Below are 27,216 nucleotides of genomic sequence, written 5' to 3'. Positions count from 1 at the left end.
GAATAGAAAGGTGGGGCTCAGGGCCAGTGTCAAGGGTAGGCACAGATGGGCACTTGCCAAGGGCCCACACCACAGCAGGGGCCCACTGACAAGAACCTCCTGGTCTTGTTCCTCTTTCTCACCATGCAACCTGCTTGTTCACCCGCCTCTTGCTCTGGCCCAAATAATCGTAATGGTGAGCAGGAGATACCATGGCCTACTTGCTCACTGGCTCTCTGCCTGTAGAGGAAGCAAGTTGGAGCAATGAGGAGAAAGAGGATGAGGAGAAATAGTAGCTGAGTGTCTTGTCCAAGGACCCTCAAAAACCTGGAACTAGCATTGGTTGGGGTATAAACATCTTAAATATCAGAGTAATCCCAGGCAGGATTGTGCCTGAAGTAATCCCCCTTGAGTTCAACAGATTTACTTCCATGTAACTATGGATAGAATTGCAGGCCAATATATTTGTAAACCAAGTCCAAAGTTTGGTTGGAAAACATTTATAATAAATACCATATTTTCATTTATAGCAGGCCAGACCTAAAATTCAAAGATGAATTCTTTACTATATCCAAAAAGGTAACAAGAAATTCGATCCTTTCAGAACCTCATCCAGCAGAAGTATCATGTGGCTGTGGCTGTTTTCTGCTGATACTATTACACAGATCAGAAGGGAAGACTGTATCATGCTCCTTTAACAGCCGCTAAATTCCAGCTAGGATTTTACTGGAAGAACAAGAGGTCTCCCTCTTTTGCGGGTGGTTTGACAGACTGTGAGAAATATTAGCGATGGATAAAATTTCATCAGACTGAAGGGAGTTTCTAATTCTTTCTATTCAAGCAATTCCTTGGGAAAATAGTTTCTCTCGTTTCAGCTGAATTCAGCTGACTTTTTGTGGAAACCTTTTTGTGGAAACCTAGTTCTATATTTAGAAGGAGTATCATTTATGAAAACTGATGGCTGTATAATGATTATACTCATTAATGTATTGCTTTGTCTTTTGTACATGTATTGTTTTCTTTTCCTGCCTATGATATTGTTCTTATCTATTACATAATATAGATCTGTCTTTTTTACAGCTTAATTTTTATATCCCCTCTTTAATATTTTACTAACATTGCAATCCTATATGTTTCTACTCAGAAGTAAGTCCCAATAAGTTCAATGAGACTTAGGGTGGAATCCTATGCATGTTTAGACAGATGAAAAGGCCTACAACTCCCAGCATTCCCCAGCTAGCATGGTTGGCTGGGGCATGCTGGGAGTTGTAGGACTTTTTTTGTGTCTAAACATGCATGGGATTGTACCCTCAAAGGCTCTATAAAGACTCCTTGTCCTAGCTATACAGTGAAGGAGAGCCACTTGAAAGAAATAGCACTAAAGAAAGAAAGAACACAGTTAATTCCCAGGTACATGTGTACTTATTCCCCAGCTGCAATCCTATACCTATTTACCTGGGAGTAAGCCCCACTGAACTTAATGGGACTTACTTGTGAATATACATGTATAGGACTGCAGAGTTGATTTGTTTTCTTCTTCCTCCCTGTCCAGACCTGGCATTCGAGTGTACTTTTTAGTGATCGTAAAACAAATTCAAAAATAAAGTTTTACATGAAAACATTTTACAACACAATCCTATACACATCTACTCAGAAGTAAGACCCACTGAGTTCAGTGGAACTTACTCCCAAGTAAGCATGTATAGGATTGCAGCCTTAGGGTGCAATCCTATGCATGTTTAGACAGAAAAGAAGTCCTACAACATCCAGAATTCCTCAGCAGCCATACTGGCTGGGGAATTCTGGGAACTGTAGGCCTTTTTCTATCTAAACATAGAAAGGATGAACCCTTAGGGTACAATCCTATGCATGTTTAGACAAAGAAAAGGCCTACAACTCCCAGCATGGCTGGCTGGGGCATGCTGGGAGTTGTAGGCCTTTTCTCTGTCTAAACATGCATAGGATTGTACCCTTAGTTGATTAATCATCTGCCTCTACCCAATTAATTGACTACTTACAATCAATTGCATTTGAATTCAATTGCATATTACTGGAACCTTAGTATAGGTGTCTTTTTCAGATACTGAAGGAAATGTAAAATAAGTTATAACTTACTACATAAAAGCTGCTACAAATTTTTCAAAACAAAATCAATTTTTAATACCTGACAACAAATGCATAATGGCAAAGCAGAGCCTGTGTATGAGGGGTGTTGAACCTCTGGCACTTGGGCCAAATCTAGACCGCCTCGGGTTCTGATCTCCAGGTGTTTTCTACATAGCCCCACCTCCTTTCCCCTAGTCCTTTGGTGTTTCTTTGGCTTTTGTGCATTTTCCCCACATTCTAAAAGGTTGAAATACCTCACCTAAGGCTGCAAGAGCTTTAGGGTGCAAACCTATGCATGATTAGATGGAGAAAAAGTCTTACAATTCCAGTCCAGTCTTAATCATACTTAAACTAGACCTACTGTCCCATTGATTTTAATGCATTGACTCCAAGTATTCCTAACTCTTGGATCCAATCCAATCTTTAATTTTATTATGTTTTGATTTTTGCTGTAAGCTGCCTAGAGTATCCCAGTAGAAAGGCAGGATAGAAATAATATGATTATTGAAGTTGTTTTTGATGATAATGAAAATAATAATAATAATAATAACTCAAATTCAAAGAAAGTCATACTGAAGTCCCATTGAAATTAATGTGACATAAATTCGCTCCAATTTATTTATTTATTTCTATACTGCCCAATAGCTGAAGCTCTCTGGGCGGTTCACAAAAATTAACTTGAATATTAACAAAAATTAACTTGCATATTATTAATAATAATATTACAACTAACTTGAATAGTATTAAAAAGATGATATAATAATAACTCAGATTCAAAGGAAGTCATACTAAAGTCTTATTGAAATTGATGGACTATAAATTTGTTGCAACTAACTTGCGTATTAATAATAATAATAATAACAACTCAAATTCAAAGGAAGTCATACTAGAGTCCCAGTAAAAGTAATGCTATAAATTCTTTGCTACTAACTTGCGTATTGTTATTAGTAGTAATAATAATAATGATGATGTCACAAGTAAGTTGATATGAATAATAATAACATTAAATAGTGGCAAACAATAACGAAAATGGTAATAAAAATAATATTGCTTTTTCACCAGCATGGAGATGAAGCGGTGCGGACAGAGCTGCACCGGTCAGATTTCCGCCTGTCCTGACTCACCATCAAGGCTACGGAACGCCGCGGAGGCTCCTCCCTTTCCTCCACCCCCTCCCTCGGCCAGGCCAGGTGGGCGGAGCTTTCAAGCAGAAAGAAAAAAACGCGCACACCACCCAGCAACCGAGGCCGGTGGAAGCCCCGACCTCGTTGCCGTGGCAACGCAGCTGCTGTTTTGCCGCGGCTGCACCTGAGCCTCCGCGCCTGCGCAGTTCCCTTGCCCTCGACGTCACCCCCCGGCCCCCTCCTCCTCTCCCTCCCTCCCTCCTCCTCGCTCCCACCGGGGAGCAGCACCTCCCTCCCCCCCTCCCCCTCCCTCCCCCCCTCAAGCCTGGAGTGGGGCGGGGGGAGCAGCCTCGGCGGCGTCGGGTGAGTATGAGAAGGCCCCCTCGCGTTCCTCCCAGCATGCACTGCTCTGGCGGGGGGGGGGGACCTGCGGTACAGTCTGGCTCGCACCCCCCTTCACACACACACACACACACAATGGGAGGGGGGCAAAGGAATCTTGACACCCCCACCCCAACTTGAGTCTGGAGCAACTGAGATGGATTAGAAGGGGAGCCCCCCTTCACATATGGGGGGTGAGGACCCCCACGAGGTGAAAAGGTTTTTCTTCAATCCTCCTATAAGGTATAACGTCTTCCCCCCTGCCCCAAATACTCAGGTGAGAAGCCCCCAGAATAGGCATCAGTTTTGACATTGGGTGCCCCCCCTTAGGAGGTCAGGGCAGTTTTGCTTTCCCCCTACCATGGGGGGGGGGCTCTAATCCCCTCCTCCCCATATCGGAGGAGGTAAAGTACTGGAGTGGTAATCCTGATAATCCTCCAAAGCGATTATCAGAGGGGAGACCCCATCCACACCCTTCAGTCAGCTCACCCCCTCCCCGAACTATGGGGCATATTCCCCTGCATGTATGGGTGGGTGGGTGGGTATTCACGACCGTTCTCGGGGGAAGACCCCTTTCATACCCTGCAACAAATCATCCCCCAAAGAAATATGGGGCATATTCTTGCTCATACCTTTGGGGAGCTTTCTCACTTATGTGGAGAGGGGTTTAGGCAGGTCAGTTTTTCCTCAATACAAATGGGGAGTGGGTATTTGTTCAAAAATGAATATTTGGGGGAAAGGATCCCACCTGCTTTAAACTTCCAGTTCCACCCTGGGATAACATGGCACGTGTACTCTCAGAAAGAATGCAAGAAGAGAGAAACTAGTTCTCAAAGGTGATAACGATGAAAGTTTAATGCAGCCCAACACATTTCGGAACAGTAAGCTTCTTCTTTGGGGACAATATAGTCGCTGCTTCTCTTGTACCACCAGGGAAGCTTGGTTTTGACAGGGTGTCCTGCCATACGGATGAAGAGGGAACAGCTCTTGAAAAGGGAGCATTGTGCTCTGCAACCCCAAATCTGATCTAAAATGGACCTCACTTGATGTTGGCCATTATGCCCTTATATACAGACAGCGTTCATAGGAGTGAGGAGTGGGTTCTCTTCCAAGAGGGATATTGAAGAGAGACAAACTCACACAGTCCAAATGTGTTGGTTTATTTAGAAGACCCCCCCATATAGATGAGAAGAACCCCCTCCCATTCAAACTCGGCAGAGGTACACAGTTCGAAAGGGGCCCTGTAGCCTCATTTCTGAAGGCGAGATCTGGAACAGGCATCACTTTTGACATTTGGTGTCATCCTCAACAGATCAGGGCCGTTCAGCCTTCTCTGTGCTATAAAGGTAAAGGAGGAGCAACATGGGGAAGAGGGTAGTGTTATCTTTTCTCACTCATGGATTTTTGTAGGATGTCATGCCCCTCCCCCGGGTCTGTGAGAACGGTCTTTCTAAGTGGGGGACGATCAAAACATCCCATCCTTACAGGTGAGGTAAGGCAACCCCTCATATGGGACCAATGGAGTTCCCATTGGGCATATTCATCCCGTTATCCTTGTCTCGCCTTGTCCTCCCTATATTGTCCTCCTGCCACCCATCCCATCTTGATTGTAAACTCTTCAGGGCAGAGACCTGGCTTCTCTATAACCTCTGTAAAATGTTGTCTACAGTGATGGTGCAATAATAATAATCTCTCTATGAAGTTGAGGTGAGGGCATCCCATGTTGCCTAGGAAGGAGAAATGTCTGGATATTTCCTTCCTAGAGGGAAGTAGGAACTTAATGTTGTTCTTTCTATATAGTTGGGGCAGGGGGAATGCCCAGGAGTTTCCCCACAGATATGCAGAATCAGTGATGTTTTGTGTTTTCCTGCAACTTTGCATGGGTGTGTGTGTGAGTGTGTGTGTGTGTGTGTGTGTGCCCTCCCTAAACAGGTGGGGAAGGTGCCAAAGTTGGGAAAAGGACAACCTCCTCTCAGTGAGAAACTCTGGTGTGTAATCTCAAGGGGGAGGGGGGCCTAAGTATCAGATCCTTGTAGATGAACAAGGAATAGGGTAATCTCTTTGTACCAAAGAAGTGAAGTCATCTTGAAGGAATGAGGCAGTTTTCTGCCCCAGACACCAATGAGATAGGAGAAAAGCAGGGCAGTCACCTTCCTATGAAGAGCAGAGGCAACATCAAAACAGGTCTTTCTGTACAGATAAATAGGTGGCAGGAGCTCTGTGACTCCCCCTTCCCAAAGTTGGGAGAGGACCACATTGATTCTATCTAGTTGATGCCTTGCCCACCTGAAGGTTACTAGGTGTATCCTCCCCTCCTCCCAACTTGGATCTCTACCCAAAGGGAAGGGCTGGCTTAGGCTCTCTCTGATCAGAGAGCAAAAGCGGTTGTTTCTTTTCCTGCCACTTGTCTCTGCAGTAACCACATTCCAGTCGCCTTCCCTCCTCAGTGTTGTGCGAGTGTTTGATTCCTTCTGGAGTTCGTTGGGGGCAGTGAAGAGCAGGGAAGAGGGTAGGTAACAAACCTGCTGCCCCTTTTTCTTAAGAGGAATGTGACCTCATTGGCAAAAGTGGCAGCGTTATTTATTTAACTCACTATAATTTCACCCAAGTGTGAAGTTCTGTTCCCCACCCCCGTGCTCTGGTCCCAGTGTTGTATTCTGTCGGAAAATATAATTGCGCTACCCTCTAGCTGCTGGTTTTCGTGTGAGAATTGGCATTGGATCCCGTTTCCCTTTCAGCTTAAAGAGAGGAAGGATTCGAAGGGCAGGGCTGCGTTGAATTGCGGGTGGGGAGGGGAAGAGGTCACCATCTCCAGTTGCAGCAGTCACATATCGAGGACAAGTGGAGAGGAAAGATGGGAGGGCTGTGGTATGCGTGGGGAGGAGGGCTCCAATCTCGGCGCAAGCCCAGCAGGTTTTCTTATCACTTGTGGAAATGGTAACGAGACAGTCAAGCTTCTCTCTGGAAATGGAATTTCTCCCAGCTAGCTAGCTGGCTGGCTGTGGTCTGCGTGTTTCCTTCACTTAAACCTAAGGTGGGACATAAGGGTGGGTGTCTTTGTTAATTACCAGAGCTGCCACAGGCTGGAAAGCATGAAATGCATTGATGTACATTGTTAAAGTCCTAGTGATGTGCTTGAAAAGATAACTTGAGAAATAAGTACGGAGGGGCTGTGGCAGCTCTGAGGGTGGATTGTGAGGCTGTTGTCCGCATTGCAGGTGCATAAGACATCCAAGAGATTTGCTGGCTTTGGGGGGGAAGTGCAATACTTGAGCAAGAGACACTTCTTTTGATTCTTACGCAGCCGGAATTGTCCCTCTTAGTATTGCTGTTGGTGGCTTTCTAGTGGGGATAGCAGCGATGTCTCCCATCTCTTAAGTATTTCTTGCTTGACTTTAAATAAATAGTGATGATCGTGAGAGTGCTTGTGTGAGATTGTGGATTTGTAAGAGAATTTGTCAGCTCATTTTTGGTTAACATAAATCTTTGTGTTTACAACTGTCCCGGTCTCCTCCCACTTTAGTTTAATATATTTGGAGCATCAAGTTAGTTGATGTATTTGGATCAACCTTAGTTTTTATTTAAATTGCAGTGTCTCCCCCTTTCCCCCCGGGTTTTGTGATGTCTGGGCATAATCTTTGTTGCTGTTTGTTTTCAACTTAAAAGGTGGGGCAGCCATGTCTGAGGGAGGGGTTATTTGCATACAAGAATGGGTAAAATTAAACATAATAGACATTAGCAATCAAATTTGTCCAGCTTCCTAAAAATTTTTACAACTGCTATCCCATTATACATTTTATACACAAATGGCAACATCTAAAACTGTACTAGTTTGTAAATTCTGAATACAAGTTTTGAATAGTAGTTTGTTTTTTTTTAAGTTACTTTTTAACTGGTCCAGTTGACCTTTTAATGTGTAAGGTAGAATATTGCTGTTAAGAAGTACTGAATGGCACAAAATCCCATGTGATGGATGGGTAGAAACAACAGCCTCCAGACTTCATTCTTGTCAACTGGCCAGTATTGGAATCTGCTGCTTCCTGAGACTGTAGGATATACACAGCATTAGAATAGCAGATAAATAAAACTGCCTTCGGGGTTTGCTAGAGGTAACACATTAGCCTGTCATTATAGTACATGTTTAAAGTACGGCAAAGTTACAGCAAGTTAGGAAATTGAGATAAGGGGAATGTTTCTTATAGGACTGAAGACTTGAACCTGGAAGTAAATGTGATGCAAACTTTTGAAGTGGTGAGATTTGTATTTAAATATTGTAAAACACGTTTTAATGGGGGGTGGGGGTGATGCTAGAGGATATTGCTTGTTTGCTTGCTGTTAGCTATATATCAGTTAGTGTTTAATAAATAGCTTGTGTGTGTGTGACATGATCATGAGTGTATGTGGTGTGTGACATTGCTCTGTAAGATTAGGGACTCAGATGGCTTGTTCAGTAAATCTGATGCTGTAGGAGAGCAGTTGAATTTTGTTAACTAGAACAGAATCTGTCACCATTAACGTCTCCTTGGTCTCTCTTTAATAATTCAAAGAAGAGGCAAAGATTTCTGGAATGACTTGAGGCTTAACTTTGATACCTTGTTCATCTTGCAGGCTTTTTCTCTCCCCAGCTTTACTGCAGTGCACAGTGTAAAGCCATCATATTGCAGAAGTATCCCTGTTGTGTCTTACTAACATATCTGCCTTTTCAGGACTGGACCCTGGATGGCTGGAAAATTTTTCCAATTGAATTACTCTTCAAGCCTCTTCTGCTACATCACTGTAAACAATGGTGTTGGATGGTGCAGTCCACAGACTTGGGTGGGGCTAAGCAAGACAGGTTGTCCTTTGTTAGCAGAAGAGACACACACATACACCCCGCCCCTGGTAGCTGTGTAAGTAGAACTTGTTGATTCACCTGTACAGATAGTGATAATGCCAAGGAAGCTTTAAAGGAACCCCATTGCCTGGCTGCCTCTTGTACTTTGTTTTCTAATGTAAATTGGAAAAGAATACAAATACAACTTTGCATTGATATATTTATCCACACAGGAATGTGGCAGTAACTGACGTGAACATTTGTGAGGTGTGCTTTTCTTAGGTTCTTAAGAACACAAACTTTTATGATTTAGGAAAGGAGTAAGATTCTAGTTCTCAGCATAGTTGCAGTGGTGAATTTCTACTGCTGAAGAAGTTGCTCACCTCAGTGGGAGAATCAGCTGTGCAGACACGGTGATGTAGCTCTAGTCGGTTGTCGGATTCTGTCTGCTCTTGGCCTGTAGCGGAATTTGGAATTTGCCAAGGTCTTGTCCGCACTATGCTGTAAGTCAGTGGCAGGTTGCCATGCCGCCTTAGCAGCAGAATGTTCACCTGCTTTGGAGACGTAGTACAAGAGATGTAGCACTTGCATCCAAGTGGCGAGAGGTGCAATGCCAGTAGTGAGTTGCTTCTTTGTGAAAAAGGTATGCTGGACAAGATGCGTCCTTGGTCTGATCCAGCAGCAGCTCTACTTACGTTCTTACGAACAGAGCAAGAGCTTTAAAAAATATAGCACACAACGATGCGTCGGCCTCACATGCCATGACCACAGTGAGTTTGTGCAAAAGTGGGGAAGATGTTTTATGCTGGGGACAAACAATAAGAGGTTACCTCTTCTCCCCCATCACCCATGGTGTACTCACTTGTTTTTTGTTCAGCTGGAGAAAACAAGTTTTGCAGGGTCCTGAAGCACTGCCAAACATTGCAAACTGCAATGATAGTTGGGTGAGTGTGCTTGCTATGGTCGGCCACACCTGTCACCTTATACTTTCTCAGAAAAATACAACCTGTTTCCAGGCTAGAATAAAAAAGGGCCTAACTCTGACCATGTTCCCTTAGAATTTCAGGGCTTGAGATTGCAGCCCAAGGCACATAGTTGGATGCAACTGAAAATGCTTGAAAAATCATTGTTTGCTTATGAAGAAGTGATGTACAGTGTTGCCTCAGACACCATCTGCCAAGAGGTTCTCTTGAAGCAAAATCCTTCCTCTAAACTTTAGTATATGTTTTGGGGAGAAAGCAAATACCAGCATCAGAAGAGGGATTTTCCTCAGGACTGCAGCAGGGAAGAAAGGGTTAAATTCCTCCTGCACGCCTACTGTGATCTGGATAATTATCACCCCTGCCCAAGCTGTTGGCATAGTATTTGCATTTTTTTAAAAAAACCTGCACATCTAGTCATTTAGAGCCTTGGAAATCGCAGACACACCTTGACTGAGTGTAAGCAGAAGGTGACCCTGTTCTTTCAACAGAAGATCAGATTTGAACAGTGTGATTGTTCCCCTCTCTGAAAATGGCTCACAGTGAGAGCATCTCTCAAAGCACTCACTTACAGTAACTTGCACTGGAGAGGATGTTTGAAGTGGGCTATAAATAGATACTTTAAAAAATTCAACCACTCAGGGCTGCTAGGGGAGCATAAGCAGAGGGTGGGGCAGGTTTGCCGCATCTCTGAAGCCCGTAGACTAAAGCCATCTGAGATTATATTTTCAGAAACATTTGTGCAGATGGGTACAGACTGTAAGGCTCCTTTTTGATGTGGTTTTGGCGATAACGTCTAGTATGATATTTCAATTGCATATGGATGTTTAGCTTCCCATGTCAGTATTCAGCTACTCAGAAGAGAGTATTTAAGCCACCCTTCCTGAATCTGGCACCCTCCAGATGTGTTAGACTACACATCCTATCACCACAGCCAGCAACAAGATGGCTGGGGGTGATGGGGTGTGTAGGTTAACACATCTGGGGGGCGCCAGGTTGGGGAAGGCTGGTTTAAGCTGACAATTTCAAAGGTTTGTTTTTTTAACACCACCCCCATCCCACCCTAATTTGGGAAGCAGGGGAAAAATTGACTTGCTAATCCACAGGACCATTTCTATAAAGAAGGCTTTAATATCTCTTGGGGAGCTGAGTGTAAGAGAGAGAGAAGAATACGAATTATGCAGGATGAGTTGGTAGATGAGGAGGGTGTATTTTAATGAATGCTCTCCTATGTTTCACTTTTCTCTCTGATGGGCTATATTGTGTGTGTGTGTGTTTAAAAATAATTATATGCTGGTCTTCATTTTAATCACAGTAAAAACATAAAAGCATATTAAAACCATGCATGATATATGCAGGGAGGTCTGTCTCTCTCTCCCCCCCTCCACCCCCCCCCCCATAGCTGTATGTTTGCTGAATTTTTGAGGCGGGGGAGTACAGTCAGTATGTTTTTTTTTAGTTTGTGTCTGCAGTGGTTTTCCCCAGAAAAATATGACACATGCCTCACCTGCCATCTGAAGTCGCACAGTTCAGAATTCTACCACCTCCTGGGCTGTGGCATTTTGGTCGTCCCTTGTATAAAATGGCGGTTGCAGTGGTTGCCCCTCAGTATGAGCTATGTTAAATTGGTTAAGGTGCCTGCAGCTCCCAAAGTTGGCCGATGACAAGGTATCCCTCTCTGGTTTTTATTCTTCCTTGATTTCATGCTAATCGAATTAGGCTTCCAGGAAGTGGCTGGTAAAAGGAGAAAAGCATGTACTGTGTTGCTCATCCGGGCGTTACTCTTGGCTGCAGTAGAGACAGTCTCCTCTTAATTTCCTTCCTTTGCTGCTCCATCATTGACTTGTCACAGTAACTAAAAATAACTCACAGTGATATTAAGACCCGAGATATTCAGAGGTCGGCTGAAGGGAGACTAGTGCAGGCTGTCTGGAAAATTGGAGTGCGGAGTATGTGCACTTCATAAAACTAGCTATACAATTTTAAAGTAGAGAACAGTCATTTTCAGAAGATTTTATAATCTTTGGCAAGAACATGAGCTCACCGAGCTTAAAGTGATAGTTCTATTTTTTTGGAGGCTGCCTAACTTTTAGTTGCCAATGTGACTTGACACTGGGATTTTTCAAGCCCTGCTCTTTTTTACATTTAAAAACTCAAAAGGTTTATACATGCCAGGCTTCTTGGATTATCAGAGGAGCGTTATAAACAAGCGACGCAAACGTGTTCTTCCTTTTAGCTTATTTAGTTCAGTGGTTCCAAAAATGGGGTGACAGGACCCTTTGGGGGTACTTGGAAAAAGCAGCAACCCTGGAATAGCAGCTGCTATTATCCCCCCAGCCCCCATACATGCACACACTTTTCCAGCAGGCACCCTGAGATGGACGAGAACCTAGCCTCTATTATCAAGTGAGGCAGGTCTCTTTCTTTGTCTTTGTTACTTTTCAGTGTGGCTGAGGAAGGAGTTTGTGGCCAGAAGGCCAAGTGGGATCTCCATCAAAATTTGGCAGTTTGGGGCGCTCCTGTTCAGGATTGATTTATTATTTACTCATTAATAATACTTATCTACCACTTAATATAATAAAGTCCCTAAGCGGTTTACATAGAGCAGGATTGAAATCACTGCTTAAAATACATTATTACAAACAATTTCAGCTACAATAAAATGGAGCAGCAGCATGATTAATTATGATTAATGACAAGCCAGATAAAGCCTGCTTAAAGAAGTGTGTTTTCAGGAGTCATTTAAAATATACCACGTCTTCTGTCTCCCGAACCATACGGAGGGAGGGTGTTCCAGGGGGTGGGTGCCTCCACTGAAAAGGCCCTGCTGCCGAGATGTTATGTGGCAATAACCCGTTTGTTGCAGAACAACCAACAAGGCCTCCTCTGAAGATCCTGAAGGTCAGCTGGGTATATATAGGGGCAGGCGGTTTCAGGCAGCCACTCTTTTCCATACTGCTCCCCAGTCAGCATTCTGTATCCATCAAGTATGCTCGGTTCCCACTAGTCTGTTTCGGATTCTCCGCACCCCCTTTTAGGGTTTTTTTCTAAAGTGTGTGTGGGGGGGTTGGTACTTTTGTAAACCCCCAAGCCTGCTGAGACCTTCTCCCGCTGCATGGATAGTGATGTTTTTGACTATATAAGAACGGCATTTGGAGAATGATTTTATTACTGGTATATGGGATTTTGGTGGAGATGGCTAGTGATAAGTGCTTCTGTCTTATTGGGGCACACTTTACAAATCATCTAAAGTCTACTCCCTATTTTTCAGACTCTGATCTTTGTGTTTTGCCTGCTGCCATGCAAGTTAAGTAAGCCATTGGTCTGGAACTGGTGGGTGGTGTGACCTACAACCAGGTTGTCTTCTACCTAAGGGGTAGGTTGCACTGTTTAGAGAGATGAGGGTTGGGTGAGGGATAGACAGCAAGAGAAAAAAATACATATGTTCCATGGTGCAGGTTTGAGTTCTGTCAGCCTCAGGCTTGACCGAACTGAAGTCTACTGAGCTAGCCCCCTTTTGAAATGCCTCCTGTTTCCCTCTAGAACAAGGATGGAGCAGCAGCGGCCTCCTAGCTATTACTACAGTATAACCGTGTTAGCCTTCTGGTTATAAATTCAAGGGTTAAGTGCAGCACACATATAGTCCAACTGTTTTAGTTCAGATATTTTAATAAATTAGTACGAGCTTTTGTGGGTTACAACCCATCTCATCAGATGCTATAAATGGAACTGGAGGCTTTGAGACTGAAAAGACAGTTAAACAGGTAGGTCTGCAACAAGCATTCTATTCTCTTAAAGCAACAGTTACAAACCACAAAATGCACTAAGGAGCAATCCTGTGGCTGCTAGACAGTGGCTAGATGGCCGCAGGATATGCTGTTTTCCGGGAACTGACCTCGGAGCCTGTGCTCCGAGGTCGGTTCCCGGAAAACCGACCTCTCCCCATTTCTGTGCTGCCTCGGAGGCAGCCCTGTCCTCCGCGCTCACAAGAGGAGCGTGGCTGGGGGCGTTCCAGGGCGGGGAGATAATAGCTGCCTGTATGATAACTCCAGTGTGTCGTACATCAGCCTCCTTCCCCACTCCATGCTCCTGCAACTAGATGGCTGCAATCGGCTATCTAGCAGAAAAAGCAGGGCAGGACGAAGCATGGAGGGAATGATCCCCTCCATGCTTCTCCTGCCCTGCTTTGGATAGGCAGTTGCATCCGAGTTCGGAGGCAGCCACCTATCTAGATAGGATTGCACCCTAAGAGTCTTTATAATGTGCATCAAAACTATAGTCTCCATTGAGTCCCTGATTAACACAAACAAATCTGTATCTTCTCTTGTTCTGCAATCTCATGTTCCAAGTGAGCCCCTGATTTCAGTTTCTTTAGAACTGTCCTCCTGAGGTCCTTGGTCCAGGGAGATTAGTGTTCACTGACAGGCTTATATTGATATTCTTATGCTTGATGTCTGATTTGTGCCATTTAATCTTTGTCTTAAAGATAGTCCTGTTTGGCCGATGTAGGTGGCTTTTGAGCACTTGCTGCAGGAGATCACACACACAACATTTAATGATGGGCAGGTATATTTTCCCTGGACGTGGTGGATAGCCCCATTGGGTTCGCCTACATTATCACTGGTGTTTATTAATTAGCACAGTTGGCGTTTAGGTTTATTGCTAATTCTGAACTTCTAGATATTGTTGACTCAATTTCCCATCATCCCTGACCATTTTTCATGTGGGGGCTGATGGTGGCTGCAGTCCAACAACTTCTGGAAGGTCTACACGTTCCTCACCCATTGCTCTAGAAATTTCTTAGCTTTGGATGCTGGGTGCTATCCTGGGTATATGCTGTATACAGCTTGTTTGGTTTTGAGCTTGTCAGAGTGTGTAATTACATCACATTTTGTTCATATCTCTCCCAGTGGCAGTTTCATTTGCCCACCTGTGTTCTTGGAAACTTGATCGTGGGGCTTATAATTAAGAAAGGGAGGAAATATGCTCAGGGATGGTGGTATTAATTTGGTGAAAGATACTGTACACGAGGATAGGAACATAGTGAGCTGCTTTATACTGAGTCAGACTTTTGGCCCATCTTGTCCAGTCTTGTAGACACTGACTGGCAGCGGCTCTTCAGGGTTTCAGGCAGAATTCCTTCCTAACCTTAGCTTGAAATGGTAGGGACTGGATGTGGGACCTTGTGTGTGCAAAGCATGTATGTACTCTACCACTGAGGTACAATCCCTCCCTGGTAGGAATACTGGAGGAAACACCCATGTGTTTAAGTTTTAATCATTCAAGTACAACTTTTGGTCTGTCTGCAGCCCTCTCAAGTAGTGACTTAAATGTCAAGGTTATGCTGTAGTTTGGTGTAATCCTCTGTTAACGTCTGTGGAGTTGTACCTGTGCAGGTTGTCAGTTAATGATTTCCTGAGCACCTGATAACTTCATAGTCTAGCTGAGAGGGGAAAAAATCCCAATGTTTGCCAGGAGGTGCTGCATTTAAGGCACCTGCCTTGTGATCTGAGATGCTGAAGTTATAGGTCTCCCGCATATGCTGTTTTTGTCTTTGTTTTTCGTACAGTGTTATTGGCTTGTGGTTAACTAACAGGAGAAGATGGGTCTTGTCCAAATGGGGAATGGACAGGGCATTTTGGAGGTTCTTTGAAAGGAATTCCTAGTTGAAGACTCGCCCGAAATTGGAATCGCTATTTTGCTTAGGAAGCAACTGGCATCTTCTGGAATGCTTTGATCTAAGCTTTTAGGGGTGGGCGAATCCATAAGTAGGGAGGAAACTAGTTCTAACTGTTCAGCCAAAGATATAAAGCTGTGACTACAGAGTGCTGGAGAGGCTGGTTTTGTCTCAAATAAAAATGAGATGTTTGTCTTGTGTGTATGGCTTGCAGATCACTGTCCAAAAAATGCAGGTTCTGAGGATGGGGAGGGACCAGAACTTGGGGAGGGACCAGAACTCGGTGATGGAGTGCATGCACTGCATGTGGAAGGTTTAAGTTCTCACATCTCCCGTGAAAAGGCTTTTGGGTAGCAGGGATGGGAAAAAGCCCAGAGGGAGATCAGGACAGCTTGTACCGGTCAAGTAGGCAGCACTAAGCTAGATGAGCCAAAGGTGTGACTTGGTAGAAGGCAACTTGTGGCTCTCCAAATGTTGTTGGACTACAGCTGCCATTATACCTCTCCGTTGGCTATGGGCTAGGGCTGATGGGAGTTGCAGTCCAACAACATCTGGAGCAGGAGTAGGCAATATTTTTGGGCCATGGGCACATTTGGCAATTGGAACATTTGGAGAAACTGTCCTGGGCACCAGCACAAAATGGCTGCCATGGGAGGCATGGCAAAGGACAAGTAACCTGCCCAAAAGATTGAGTACAAAGCAGAGGTGGGGTGTGAGCCCCAACACATTAAACAACTCCATTATTTTCTTACTGTCCAGGAAATAAATTCAGACACCCACATGCTTGCCAGGTACCTTCACCCAAAGAGACAGAGCGTCAATGCGAGCATCGACATACAATGGACAGAACAACATTTGTTGGCTGAATGTTTGCAGGACCATAGAAAGCTTTGTGTATGCTGGCATATGCTAGAAATGCTGCAGAGGTAATTGTGTGGCACTGAGGACCTTTCATATTTCAATGTGAATAAATTTGAAATTAATAGAATGTGGCTTGCATAAAACAAATTCTTTCCCTCTCCCTGCAGCTTGAAAGCCTCTCCCCGCCTCTGCCTTCAGGATGCAAAGGGCTCAGTTTTAAGAATGATTGGATGGGCAAGACATACCATGCCTGGGAAAGAAGCGCTGTCTTTCCCGCTATGTCTCCCACGCAGTGGGAATTCAGCGAGCACTTAAGGAGTCGGATGATGCTGTACAGGCAAGGCCGGCTCACCAAGAGGGGGATAATGTAGCTGAGAAGTATCGACAGCTAGCAGAGGCTGGGGCCTTGAGGCCGCTAATGGAACAGAATGGTCTGTTTATAAGGGACTCCCCTGGGCCTGTGGGTTTTAGAGAGGATTGCCACGTCAAAGCAAGTCAGATTAGTCCAGTGCTTTTCCGCCTCCTTTTTTAAAAACCATGTTTGAATGTGTTTGGCTTGGTACATTTAACATGTACTTTGCTGGAGACTGCTTAATGGGTTTTGTGTGCGTGTGCTTTAGCAAAGCTTTACACTCAACACTGACAGTTGGCCACCTTCAGGCATCTGACGCTTGAAAGGATGCTAGGGTTGTCCACAGGCTGCACTCTGTCCTCTGTATTTCTGAGGTCTTCACTGAATTGTCTGGGTGCAAAGGAAGGTTTTGGTAGTGGTAGCAGTAATCCTCAACCCAGCCGTTGGGCTGGGGCTCTCCGCTGGTTTGGGCTGTTTGGTCAATTCACACCAGTGGCAGCTGTAGAAACTGAGAATCCTTCCATCAGAAAACTTTGAACTGGGACTTTCCTTTGCTAGGAGATCTTCACTGGATAGCTTCATTACTCTTGAATCTCTCTCTTTTTCTCCTGACTCCCTGCAGAGGAAATCTAATCCTAATCTAGGATCTTTTGGCTGTAAATTGTAAGAAAGCTCTGTTGTTCCATGGAAACAGCTTCCTCAAAAGCTTGCCACTCTATTTCTGCTACTATGCGCTGTCTTTCCATGGGATTGGAGACTTCCAACCTTCCTTTTGCTTCCTTCATCCTGCTTGATTTTTTCAATAACACAAATACTACCAAGTACAAACTTCAGCTCAGGCTCCTGAAGAAGTCAGGAGGTTGTGTGAAGTCTTGAAAAAGTAGTGAAGTTCTTAGTTCAAGAAAACAACTAAAGCTGATCATGCCAGAGAGGCCATACTCAGTGGCAGAACACATGTCTGCATGCAGAAATCCTCAGGTTCGATACTTGGAATCCCCAATTAAAAGGACCTGGTAGCAGGTGAGGTGAGACCTCTTTCTCCCTTACACCTTGGAGCTCTGCTGCCAGTCAGTAACTGAGCTAAATGGACCAGTGGCTTGAGACTGTGAAGAGCAATTTCATGTGTTCATCACAGAATACACATTAGAGGTGTGTGTGTCTGTGTGCGCGCGTGCATTAGCAGTGCTCCAAAATATCCTGCAAAGTCTGAAACAATGTTTGCTTTTAATTTTTTCCACGCAGAAATGGGGAAGAAACGTACTGTATAAGGGGGAGGGTGTCTCTTACTCTAGTGTTTATAACATATTGTGCAACTGATCATCAGCATCTCAGTGTTTTATTTCTGTCTAGGCTGGCCTTCTGGTGCTGTTAATGTCTCCTCTTGGCAGAATGGGAGCGGTGATAAGAGGCAGAATCGTCTTTGGTATCATCTGTCTGGTCACCCTCTAACTCCCTCCTCTGTGCTTAAGAAATAAAAATCAGTTTCTGTATGGCCCAGACGTGACCAGTTTTCTCAGCTCAGATTTTATGCTGTGCAAGAAGATAGCTTAATATTTCCAGACATGTCAATAAATTCACCTGTGTGAAATGGTACTAGGCTGGAGAAAGAGCATTCTGGCCTCCTGTGGGTGTGGGCTCCAGTGCCAGTCATAGTCTGGACAAAAAGGCTTGTGTCATCCCCTCATTTGATGGTAAACAATGTCTCCTTAAGGTAGGAAGAAACCAGCCAAACTCCATAGCTGGTTAGTCAGAGAAACCATAACCTATTAGTAATCATAGCTTCTTATTATGACTCTTAGACATCTATGCAGCTCCCTTTACATTGTAAAATATTTTATAATGGCTGGTTTTATTGGTAATTTCTGTTTTTATTGTTTTTTTAATCCGTAATCTCTGTTTAATGAATATATATTTATTGAATTTTATTGTGCCTGTTTTGTATGGCTTTTATCTTGCATGCTGCCTTGAGATGGTTTTACCCTTAAAGCAGCCAAAAAATAATTTTAAGTAAAATAAAATAATATTCTATCCCTACAGCCCAATAGGTTGTTATCCTCCATTTTACAAATGGACAACTGAGGCTGAGAGATGGTTATGCCATTTTAAGGAGTCCATGACAGCGGAGCAGGCCCTCAAACCCAAGCAATCTCCCCATCCTCTGCTATATGCAGAGGATATATATATATGCCTGAGGACTCAGGCTAGGTTTTCTGACCTTCATCAAGCAGCCTTGGCGCAAACTAAACCCTGGCCATTGGTTCTGCTGACTCCAGGTCTGTCGTTTGGTGGGAGATGTTCCTTTTTGAGTATGTTTTCCATTGTGCCCTGTGATTCTGGTGTTACAATAAGGTATCCCGCAGTCCTGAACACTTTCTCCAGAGGTGTTTGGCTCTGCTCTGTCCTAGTCTCCGGGGCAAGAAGCTGCTGGAAATATGAGCTGTATCAACTGTGGCAGCTCTCTTGCTCTGAGCTTGCCTCCCCGCAGGTAGACAGAAGGAACAAGGGATGCCCTGGTGGGAGCTTCTTTAGCGCCCGCTACACCTGGCTTCCATGCTGCTCAGCTGCAGCTTTTGCTGCCCTGTGAACGTTTGTTTGCTTTGGGTTTCTGAGAGCTTGGCTTATTTGGGTGGGCTTTCCTGTCTGCTAGGGATTATGGCATCTATCTAAATGTAGCTCAGGGAGGTAACTGGAAGCTCATACCATGAAGAAAACACACATACTGTTGCATTTTCTCAGAACTCCACTTGAGTCTCCTAAAGAGATTAGTGCCCTAAAGTCTGTCTGGCACTAATCCTATAAATGTGTTAACAGCAAACAAATGAGCACCTGGTGGTGACCTTTTCCTCTCCTCTCCCCCCCCTCGTTGCCCCCACCATAACCACTGCTACCCTGAATGCACTGGGATTTCCACAGCTGCCAGCATCCAAGCCCTAGTGGAAGGTGTCTGTGATTGAAGAGCTTGGGAGAATATCCCAAATTCTTAAGTTCCAGTATAACGTCTAGGCTTTCCATCACTCTGTAAATGGGGCTGTGCTGCCTTTTTGCAAAGGGAATGGACTCATTTTGATGGGGCTGCAGTGATTGAAAGCCCACTCTGCCAACTTTGTTCTGGACTTGCCAAGTGCAAGGAGAAAACCCCGCTTTGACTTCAAGGTAACCGATAGCGCTGTATTTCCCCACCTCCCTCCTCCCCCTTCCCAGCAGATTCACTGGCTATCAGGATGGCAGCGTCGAACCTGGAGAATCAACTGCACAGTGCGCAGAAGAATCTGCTCTTTCTCCAGCGCCAGCATGCCGACACGCTCAAGGGGCTGCATGCTGAGATTCGACGGCTGCAACAACACTGTACAGGTAGCGAGGCGAAAGCCAGGCCCCAGCCCCAGCCCCGGCCCTTCTCTTCCTAACTGCTTTGCCTGGAAGCGGCTGCACTTTGTTCTGCTTGGTGCATTTCTGCTCTTGCCCTCCGCATCTTGGAGATGTTTCCCACACGGGTTCATGCCGGGAGGCTCCCTTGGCAGTTCTTCTGGCATGGAAATGGGATGCGGACAGACCCGATGGTTTGAACAAAGCTGGAGGACTCCCCCCAGCCCTGCGCAATCCAGTTGCTCAAGGTCGCAATGCAGGTTTCAGGGCAGTACATGTATGTTACCTTGTGAATCCTTACAGCAGCCCTCTAAGAGGCTAGTGCCATAGCAGTGTAAAGCTTTTGAGACAGCAGCTAGGTTGTGAGACAGCCTCCCCGAAGACCTCCACCCATTTACCCCACTGCTAGCCTTTAGGCCTGCGTCTAAACCCTGGCTTTTGAGGAAGGTCTTCAGGCTGATAAATTAGAGTGGCCTGGATAACTTATTTTTGGCTGTTGTGCCTGTCTTTTTTTTTAGTGTAACCTGCTTTGAGTGTTTTATGGAAAGGTGGGAGTCAAATATTTGACACTTAAGTAAAATAAAGATCCTGGTACTCGTGGAGTTGGGTGAGATCTATCACCCAGCTCCATGAGCCACAAGACCATAAAGCACTGATTTAGAAAAACAATTTATGGGTACATTCTGTATATAACTTTTACCCGAAGATAAGCTTTCTACGATTTCCTAACTATGTATGTTTTTCAGATCTGACATATGAGTTGACTCTCAAAAGTTCAGACTCAACAGGTGAGGGATTTCAATATGTTCCACGGGGGTGGAGGGTGGTGTAGCTGATCTGCTGCTGAAGGGGATTTTAATTAGTTGGATGCTGCCTATTTCCTCTATTGTGTTTTTATGAATCTGTTTTTCTTATATTTTAATTAAGATTTTGTATCTTAAGCTGTATTTTATTATTTTGAGTTACCTTAAGTGCCATTTTTGGTGGAAAGAAGGGATAAAAGTTAATTTCAAGTCAAATAGATAGGGAGGCAGGCACTGGCAATGCAAGAATAAAATGTGGGGCACCTTCTGAGTGTTGCACTGAAGAGTGTTTTGCAAGGAAGAGTTCTTCTGCAAAGAGTCCTTGACATGTTCTTCCAGTGAAACCTTCTGATATCAGGAAAAACGAGCGTGCCAAGGCTAAACAAGGCATGGAAAGGATGTTGTGGCTAGCGGTGCCTGCTCTTGTTCCCAGGCGTAGTGGAAATTAATGACATTGCCTAAGCTTCTGGTTGTGCTAATTCACTTCCCAACCCAATGATGTGAAAGTCATAGCGATGGCAGAAATGCCCTCCACACCCCATTCTCTCCCAAATACTTGTTGGCTCAGTTTACAGCTTCCTGTTTTACTAGACCTGCTTTTAGAAAATCTGTATAGTTGTGGATTGGATCCAGTTTGGTTTAATAATTAATTGCTGGGTTTTTTTTCCTGTATTCCCTTTTCCCCAAGTTGGAGAGCTGTTGCAAAAATAGGTAGTGTTTTGGTCTACATCCCATTATAAATGTGGGGACAGATAGTCCCTTCCCAGACATAGTGAAACTTCGACAGCCTTGAAGAGAATCCTTTTGTTCTTGCATCAAGCTCCTTTATCGAACCCCTCTCAAATTTACCCGTTATGTTACTTAAACTTCACAAAATCCTCCTCTGTACACTTTACCTTCCATGTTGCTCCCTAGCCTAGAAGCCGAAGTATATCCACTTGCCTCCTATCATTTTCTGAGCTGTTGCCCAAGTCCTACATCTCTCTGCACTGCTTCACTCTTCCACACACACATGCTTACATTTATCTCCCTCTCCTAATCTCTCTACAATTCCTTTCCCTCATTCACTTCAAATCCAAGCTGAGGGAACAGGGCTTGCTGCAGGAGTGTCTACTCTTGGCTTCCCGCAGTCCCTGAGATTATAACCCATACTTTTGGAAATGTCATACCTTACAATGACTTTGGGCCTATGACTTGTAAGACATGCAGACTTGTGCGTACTTCTTGCTGCTGTGTGTTTGAGAAACTCAGGCATGCTAGCATTCTGAGAGCTCTCTTAGACTCTGTTATTAAAGCCTGGAGGATTCTCATGCCTTGAAAACATGATGAGAATTTGGGAGCATAGAGGACACTTTAGCCACAATCTGCCCAGATTGTCCATTCTGTTCCAAAATGGGGAAGGGAGTCCGTACTGCTTTTTAAAGTTAGCAAAAAGGAGAACTTTTCTGCTCCCTGTAGTGCATCCCTTGATTCTTGCCTTAGCTTTACCAAGAGGAGCTGCCACATTACTTAGTGGGTATGCTTGATTGTGCCTCGTGTAAAGCTCTTTTTCTGCCTGCTCTTTCAGAAAGTGGAACTTCAAGAAGTGAAGAGCTCAAAAGAAAATGTGAAGAACTTGAGGCCCAGCTTAAAGTGAAAGAGGCTGAAAACAATGAGTTATTAAAGGAATTGGAGCAAAAGAATGCGATGATAATGGTGCTTGAGAACACCATCAAGGAAAGGGAAAAGAAGTATTTGGAAGAGCTAAAAATGAAAAGCCATAAGTTAAACATGCTGTCAAGTGAATTGGAGCAGCGGGCCAGCACGATTGCGTACCTCACCTCGCAACTGCATGCGACGAAGAAAAAGCTTATGAGTTCAAGCGGGACTTCGGACAGCTCTCCCTCTGGAAGTCCCGTGATGTCCAGCTACAAACCAGCCCCTCCCAAAGATAAGCTCCCAGAGACTCCGCGGCGTAGGATGAAGAAGAGTCTGTCCACTCCACTCAATCCTGAATTTGAAGAGGCCTACAGATTAGGATCGGATAGCCGCAAGCTGCTGTTACGGGAGCCCGTTGACGCTATGCCTGATCCCACTCCCTTTTTACTGGCCAGGGAAACTGCCGAGATCCACCTTATCAAAGAGAGGCCTTTAGTCATTCCGCCTATTCCTTCGGAACGTGCTTCTGCAGAGCCACACAGCCCAGCACGGGAGAAGCAGCACAAGGCCCACGTTGGCGTGGCCCATCGGATCCACCACGTTACTCCGCCCCAGGCTCAGCCGGAGGTTGAGACACTAGCCGTGGATCAGGTGAATGGGAGCAAAGTGGTACGAAAGCATTCAGGGACGGATAGAACTGTTTAAGCAAAACTGTTTGGAGGTGACTCTCTTATGCACTGTGATCACAAATAGGGTTAATCGCATCTGCAGTAAATTTTTGTTTCTCCCTCTCGAATACCCCCATGCATGCCAAATTCTTTTCATCACTAGAATAACTTCCTTCAATGGAACCCCAATATGACTGTGTTCATATTGCAGAGTATCTACTTAATGAAACGCTGTGGCCAAACTCAGGTGTCTGCCTGACTGCTTGCTTCTGATGCTCCTTCATTTATTCTAAGCGTAATTGTGGGCGAATGCCCAGGCAACAGTCTGCATTATTAATCCATAGTAATGATGGAATCAGATAGCCTCCTAATGATAGCCTTGCAGCACTGTGTATTGGCTGCTAATGGTTCAAGCCTCCCATGTATGTATCACTTCACACAGTCATGGCTAATTCTTCTTTTCTGGGGGTGGGGCAATGCTGACCACCGTGCAGATGCCTGCATGTGAAGAAAGACCGGCTGAGTGTGCCTCCCCACACCCCACTTCCATCACCTGGTCCTGATCACAGTGTTCATATTTTCTGTTATGTTTTTATCAAGAACTACTAAAATCCCAACAAACTCTATTTTATTAACCCTGCCTGATCTTGTTTCGTGTCCTTTGTTCAATAATCGGAAGTCTCCCATAATGACAATCGGCTGTTTCCTTGGGGGCAGGGGAGCAGGAAGAGGGGTGATAGTGGGGCCATTGGGAGCAAACCCCAGAATTGTGTAAATGCTAAATGAGCTGCTATGGTTTCTACTTCATATAGAGAATAGAGCTGTACATCATTAACTGAAGGCGCAATGTACTCCTGCAGGTCAGGCTCGTCCTATCTGTCTGGCTTCTGGAAACTAGCATAAGTCAGTCATTTTGCATAACTGACATACCGAGACAGAGGGACCTGCCTTTTATTGATATGATTCCTTCCATTTCGGTTGTGTCCCACAAGGAACGCAGACTGTCTATTGCTCCACAGATATACCATGAGAGGCTCATTTTTCAATCAGATTATGATCGTGCACTGGATGAAACAGGAAAGCCTTTCATTCTAAAATGTCCATCCCCTATTTAAGGTTGTAAAACAATCACAAATCCACAGCATAAAACACATTTTAATTTTTTACACTTCATAATCTGCTGGTTAAAAAACAAATAAATGAGGAAGTGATTGTTACTGTGACTTTTCATAAAGTGATTATTCTCTTCAGAGGTCTAATCAGGACAGACAGCCAAACCCCAATACTACCTAGTTGGCTATAATAAATAAATTCTACCCACCCAACAACATAAAACCAAGCTCTTAGACTAGTTTGGCCAAGACGGAAAGCTGCCACATCTGCTAGCAGCAATTTTTTTTCCAAAATGTTGCTAGTTTAAAATGTGCCTTTAACTCCAAACCTGGCCCTTATGCTAACCTACTGAAAAGAAATTATTTCGCCCTAGGACTCCAGAATATGTAATATAGCCAGATATAGCTGGCTAGTTCTTTGGTTCAGTGGCTAGTTTCTTACACGAGGAATTTGCCGTTTCAAAACAGGCCTCCCCCAACTGCCCTTCAAAAATCTCCTTTTGTCTTCTGAAAGCCACCTCTTAAACTCTGTTTAAAATTATTTTTCAGTTGTACCAAAAAAGCACTGACAGGAAATGGAAAATACCATTTCTTTCAGTGGGAATCCTTCTAGTGCCTGCGACACCTCTCATTCAGTAGATTTCCTGCCATAGCCAGGCACGCAGGAGTCTTCACTTTGCGAAAAAGGCTGCATGTGCACCTTGGAGCCTGAGAAATGCAGTGGCCCCTTAACATGTATTCCTAACTACCGGCACTTTACTGAAGTACCCCGCGATATCTGCCAGCCCTGCTTCCTCTACTCCTTAATCGCGATGCGTCCTGGGAGGGTCTAACCCATTCAGATTTCCGAGGTACGTTTATCTTGTGATGTTCCTTTCCCGTTGGGATTTTTCTTTTAATTTTTAAGTAGACATTAAAGCTCTTCTTGAAGAATGTTAAAAGAAGCATTACTTTTAACAAGATGCCATTTTTAAGGTGTTGCATTAACCAGCACTGCTTTGGATCCCTTACTTATTTATTCATGTGTCCAATAATGATGGCAAGAACCCTTTTTAAGATGCTGCGAAAAGTACACTGTGAAATTTAAAATGCTCTTAAACTTTCTGACATTCCTGCAAACCAAGTATATGGTAATTCTTGTGTGATTTGATTGGGAATCTTACACGACAATACTGAGGATGGTTGGTGGAAGAATGGTGAAAGAAATCAATTTCCAGACAGATAGTCATGTTCAGTCTGTTGCAGGAAAAACAACTAAGAATCTTATAGCACCTTAATCACAAATGTATTATGGCATAAGCTTTTGTGTCAAAATGTTTACAGTCAACTTCATCAGATGCATGAACTGTTATCCTAAGATGAAGGTACATATTAAGTGTAATAAATAAATAACACATGTAGTATGCTTTATAAACTTACACACTAAACTTTTATCTTGGTTTACGCCACAGGAGATAGAATTGAACCACTGAACCTCTAGATGAATTGTAACTCAGCAGTTTCTCTCATTCTAGTCTAACCTTTTAAGTGCCTTTGAGCAAGAATGGCTGCTTTAATGTCAGCTACACAGAGTCCTAGGAGGCTGAAATGCTTCTTCAGTAGTTGTGGAACATTGTTGTTCCTGATGCGAGGTTTGTGTCCATATATTATTTCGCATAGAGACTGGACCGTTTGTTCTGTGTAGGATGCCAAAGAGCATTGCTGGCAGATGATGCTGGAAGATGAGCAGGTGACTGAACCCCTGATGTTGTGGATGGCTTGATTAGGTCCTGTAATAGTGTTGCCAGTGTAGATATGGGGTGAGAGCTGGCACCTGGATTTATTGCAGGGTTTGGTTTCTGTGCCAGTATTTCTATTACAAGGTCTGTTGTTCATGATGAGTAACTGTTTTAGGGTTGGGGGAGGACTGTTTGAACACATAGGCCTGTGAGAGGGAAGTGTCATTTTCCAAGATGGGCTGTAGCTGATCAGTGATTTGTTTGAGTGGTTTTAGCTGGGAACTGTAAGTGACAAGAAGTGGTGGTGTTCTGTCATTTTTCTCTTCTAAGTCTGTTATGTAGTAAATTATTCCTGGGTGCGTGGGCTGGTCCATGAAGTCACGAAGAGTCGGAAGCGACTGAACAAATAAACAACAACAAAAAAACAGTCTGACCTTGGTGATCTGTTTTTGTTTTTCACTTTGTTAGATGGGTACTATAGTTTGAGAAATCCCTGATGTAAATCCTTAAACTGAGTCTGTCCGAGTCTGAACTGATAAGGATGTATCTTAGGATGTGGATGTAGACAATGGGTTAGCTCCAGACTCAGTCATACTTTTAAAAGATGCACTGAAATCAATGAGGCTTATTAGTCAAGTCCCGTTAATTCCAATGTGTCTATCCTAAGTATGACTAATGGATTCTGTAGTATGTTCTGGGTGGAAACTGGAAGCATGTAAGCATGGGGGTTGGACTCGATGGTCTTCCGACCCTACTATTCTATGATTCTATGCATAGCAGAGGTGTGTGTGTGTGTGTGTGTGTGTGTGTGTATGATGGTGCTTATATGCAGTTGCACAGTGACACCCAGAAGTGGGGTTCACTTTCTGGACACTACTGTCCAACTGCATAATTGACATATAAGCACCAGTTTCCACCCAGAACAGGCTAAAGTTTTATCATCACACTACATGTGTTAATTAGCTAACACAAACATCCTGGCATTGCATATTCAGAAACAATTGTTTTTTGAATGGCTACAGTTAATAACATAATTGTCACGTCTATACTTTATATGTTTCATTTCCCTCTGACCTTACTTTTATGGCATACAGTTTATGCCATAATAAATTGTTAACTTTAAGGTGCTCTAAGATTTTTGTTGTTGTTTTTTCAAAGAAATAACACTCGTTACATCTGCTGGCTAAACAAGCTAAAAGTTTTACTTTCAAACAAATTACAGTACATAAATATTTGTAAAAATCTAAACAGTGGTAATTAAAAATACTTTTAGACAAATCCACGATAGGTGTCTTCAGAAGCCAGAAGCAAGGTTTCAGTGGCAGGAATATTGTAACGTAGTAACTTGTCCAGCTTTTCTGTAACTTTTCCCATCAAAAGAGTTTGTAGCAAACTGCAGCATCTTTGTATCTAGGCACTAATCAGCATTCAGGGTGAGGCAAACACCTTGTAGTACCCAATGAGAAATATGCCTTGTGGTAAAAAGATCAGCTTCAAACACCAAGCCAACACCCATAGCATTCCTGCGCATGGACGTTGTGTATACCGGGGTCCGGAAGGTGTTCTAAGAGTAATCAAACAACAAAGGCAAAGTGTTTGCCCATGGCTACAAGCTGCCACCCCCCCCCCCCCCGCAATGTA

At 44.0% G+C, this 27,216-nt stretch overlaps 2 protein-coding genes across 16 annotated transcripts in view; one reads left to right on the top strand and one right to left on the bottom strand.

Annotated features, from left to right (window-relative positions):
- The first annotated feature begins 3,284 nt into the window (after nt 1-3,284).
- Nucleotides 3,285-24,526, top strand: CCDC92 (coiled-coil domain containing 92). Of its 15 annotated transcripts, none has more exons than XM_084819663.1 (5): nt 3,526-3,572; nt 5,001-5,082; nt 19,478-19,624; nt 20,383-20,424; nt 22,007-24,526. In XM_084819663.1, exons 3-5 carry the CDS (start codon nt 19,495-19,497, stop codon nt 22,780-22,782), a joined length of 948 nt encoding a protein of 315 aa, XP_084675789.1. In that variant the 5' UTR covers nt 3,526-3,572; nt 5,001-5,082; nt 19,478-19,494; the 3' UTR covers nt 22,783-24,526. The 15 variants fall into 15 exon arrangements, with proteins under 15 accessions (XP_084675782.1, XP_084675783.1, XP_084675789.1 ...); XM_084819667.1 differs by lacking the exons at nt 3,526-3,572; nt 5,001-5,082 and adding exons at nt 6,515-6,624; nt 8,297-8,479; XM_084819662.1 differs by lacking the exons at nt 3,526-3,572; nt 5,001-5,082 and adding exons at nt 6,515-6,624; nt 8,297-8,479 and having other exon boundaries at nt 19,475-19,624.
- A 331-nt stretch (nt 24,527-24,857) lies between these two features.
- The window catches only part of DNAH10 (dynein axonemal heavy chain 10), a 99,762-nt gene continuing 97,403 nt past the window's right edge, over nt 24,858-27,216 (bottom strand). The window contains exon 79 of the mRNA XM_084819652.1: nt 24,858-27,139. Within this exon, the coding sequence (XP_084675778.1) occupies nt 26,993-27,139 (147 nt within the window). The 3' untranslated portion in view covers nt 24,858-26,992. The remainder of the gene's footprint in view (nt 27,140-27,216) is intronic.

Source organism: Heloderma suspectum, chromosome 13 (assembly GCF_057233095.1).
Source record: "Heloderma suspectum isolate Gila_16-S chromosome 13, 16-S_ref, whole genome shotgun sequence".
NCBI lineage: Eukaryota > Metazoa > Chordata > Lepidosauria > Squamata > Helodermatidae > Heloderma > Heloderma suspectum.
Note: the sequence above shows the minus strand (reverse complement) of the source record. Positions and strands in the feature narration are given on the sequence as shown.